Genomic DNA, 2,636 nt, shown 5'->3' with positions numbered 1-2,636 from the left:
CACCAACTTGTGTAGTCCACATCTTTGTCTGGTCAGACCATCCGCCCTTTCATACTAGGGTACGTGTAACTCCGTTACACTCTGGGTACGTCCAACCTCGTTACAAATTAACTTTTCCGTTCAAAACGTAAAGTGTTTTTTTCGGTTTTATTTGCGGCAACACCACCTATATCTAAATCTTTAGAAACCTTAACTACTGTCTTTTTGTTAAAGTGTAGCCACACAATTGTTCACACCATCTTGTGTGATCCACACCCTTCCCACCCAGACCCCGTTCATGGCTCGACAACATTACCTCTATGAAGGGTGTGTAGTGTTATGAGGGCATGAGGGTGTCAGCTAAAGTGAAAGTGAGAGGTGAGCTTTGGAAGTTTCAGTTGCGAAGCTAATAGTAGTCAACATAAGGTGACAGATAGATCCTATTAAATTTTTTGTATCGTGATTAATTTTTAAAATAGGTACATCTAAGCGCATATTTCGTAACTCATCTCGCAGTTGCTGAGTGGGAAAAAGTCTAAGGGTATGTTAACGCATAAAGTCTTTAACGTTATTTAATGCTTGTTCAGTTAGTCTTAAATGGTAGTAGATTCAAAAGACTCTTTGCCACCGATAAACGACGTTGCACAAATGGAAAGGCAATCATTTAGCCTTCACTCAAACGGTGTTGTATTGTCGTCACTGACTTTCGAGGTCATGATTTAAAAGGCTTCTCCCTGAATTTTGTTGCATGTAGTAGTGATAGAGGGCAAATGTATGGATGCCGTTTGGCTTTGTTCATATCAAGTAACAACGTTGTTGCGGCGCGTGAACTGAAAACGGAGAGATCATACTACGGTGCTCATATTACATTATTAAGTCGCGTCTTGCATTAGCCTTCCAATGAGGCTCATGAAAGTTCTCTCTCCTTCTTTCCAGAGTATCCTAGCTCTGGTTTGCTTCTTCTTCGCTCACTGAAGTCCATCCCACAAAACTCATTTCCTATGTTGACTGCACTCGTCAATCAGTATGGCGAATCACCTTGCAACCCCAAATTACTGGTACAATATATATGGGTCTCTAGCATTCATTCGCAGCAAACTCCAAGGCGTTTAATAAGGCGAGACGTCCAAGCACAACCATTTCAAAGGTTTCCAAAGCTCTACAACCACACATTCAGCGCAGGCTCTTCATCGTCATATAAGCGCGAGGCCATATTCACACTTTTTGACGCCCCAAAATTGTTCGTGGATATCGGCTTTTGTGCCAAACTCCCCGGCGTGCCACGAGTAATGATTGGACCCGATCCTGGTGGTCGTGTGCCTACCCGCCGCAAACTTGTCCGCGGATTGTCTCCAAAATTGATAGTCGTATGGCGATCTATAAAACGTAAGCAAGATTAAACCAAAATTTTCATCCGAGCTAAATAACAATGATCTAAGGTACCGGCTCTGCGTCCTGTGGTTCCTGTAGCCTGCGCCTTCTTCATTTTAGCATGTTGTTGATTCAAAATGTTTAACCTTGTGAGCACATCTCTCCTCTGAGCTAAAAGTTGAGCTAAATCAATGTCACTCTCCCGTCCACTGTCTGACAGCATTGTAACGGAGCTTCTTGGAATTGGAATAGCACTGGGATTGTCCAAGGCGTTAGCCGCCGTCTTTGAGATTGTGGGACGAGCGATTCGTTTGTACTCCTTAACTTTTGCAACCTGTCCATCTTCTTTAATATCGTGTTGCTTCATGCAGTTGATACAAAAACCCAATTTAAATGGATTAGGCGAAAAATCTGTACACATATTTTCCTCATCAGGATCATCCACGGGTTCTCCCCATCGTGCGTGAATTACAGACGGAGAATTAATTGGACTGCCGAGAATACAGTCAGTGTCAAAAGGCTGCAGTTCGAAAGGATCCCCAGCCAGATATCCAGGGTCTTCATATGAGCGATAAATAGGCACTGGTGGTTCATCAGGAAGCATCATCATGGGGCGTCGGCCAGTCTCCGTGCGACTACGATACAATCGCGATCGAGCCGCCGAATTTCTTTCGTCAAACGAAGGCGCGCGAGGGGGACAAGCATTGTTCGAGGCATGGCGTCGTGGTCCGTGAAAGCGCTCCGAAAGAGACTGGCGTCTATCGATTCGACAGAGCTCGCGTTAAAATAATACACGAATAGGAATAAGCTTGTAAACAAATAACGCACTTCTTGCGGCGACGTCGTGCCGCCATTTTGCTGGCTGACGGAGAGGGAGCTTCTAATAAAGTGTCAAGATCAACAATCTCGGCATCCGGTGCCGACCATCGACCACGTGCAGGTTCCTGTTCTCGTGCTCGATCACGATCGTTCCGTCTACAGCAGCCAAAAGATCAGACATCTTCATATATAAAATCAAGCCATGAGCAAGCAATACGACGCTTTACCTTTGAAGTATTGCGGCATGATCGCCTAAAATGACTTGTGACTGATAGCAGAACAAGCGACAGAATATAAGTACTGAAATTGCGCGCATACTCTGCGCTCTATTTGTACCTCGCTGTCACGTGTGCATGAATTTCCCATAGTCTGGCGTAGATGACACGCTCAAGTGTTTCTGCTGTATCTGTATGGAGAACGCCTCCCTCTATTCGCCCACAGTGACGCAGCTGAGAAGAGGTCGCAGT

At 45.0% G+C, this 2,636-nt stretch overlaps 2 protein-coding genes across 2 annotated transcripts; one reads left to right on the top strand and one right to left on the bottom strand.

Moving 5' to 3' along the window:
* Nucleotides 1–326: 326 nt before the first annotated feature.
* PHALS_06499 (uncharacterized protein) lies at nt 327–813 on the top strand (the record flags this gene model as incomplete). Its single annotated transcript, XM_024719794.1, has 4 exons — nt 327–357; nt 459–494; nt 587–661; nt 734–813. 4 exons carry the CDS (start codon nt 327–329, stop codon nt 811–813), a joined length of 222 nt encoding a protein of 73 aa, XP_024585057.1.
* A 325-nt stretch (nt 814–1,138) lies between these two features.
* On the bottom strand, nt 1,139–2,535 carry PHALS_06498 (uncharacterized protein; the record flags this gene model as incomplete). The annotated part of the gene is made up of 5 exons (XM_024719793.1): nt 1,139–1,356; nt 1,423–2,108; nt 2,179–2,325; nt 2,397–2,437; nt 2,506–2,535. 5 exons carry the CDS (start codon nt 2,533–2,535, stop codon nt 1,139–1,141), a joined length of 1,122 nt encoding a protein of 373 aa, XP_024585056.1.
* Between the last annotated feature and the right edge of the window lie 101 nt (nt 2,536–2,636).

This window comes from Plasmopara halstedii (assembly GCF_900000015.1).
Source record: "Plasmopara halstedii genome assembly, contig: Scaffold_2970, whole genome shotgun sequence".
Lineage (NCBI taxonomy): Eukaryota > Oomycota > Peronosporomycetes > Peronosporales > Peronosporaceae > Plasmopara > Plasmopara halstedii.
The sequence above is the reverse complement of the archived record's forward strand: the minus strand, read 5'-3'. Positions and strand labels throughout refer to the sequence as shown.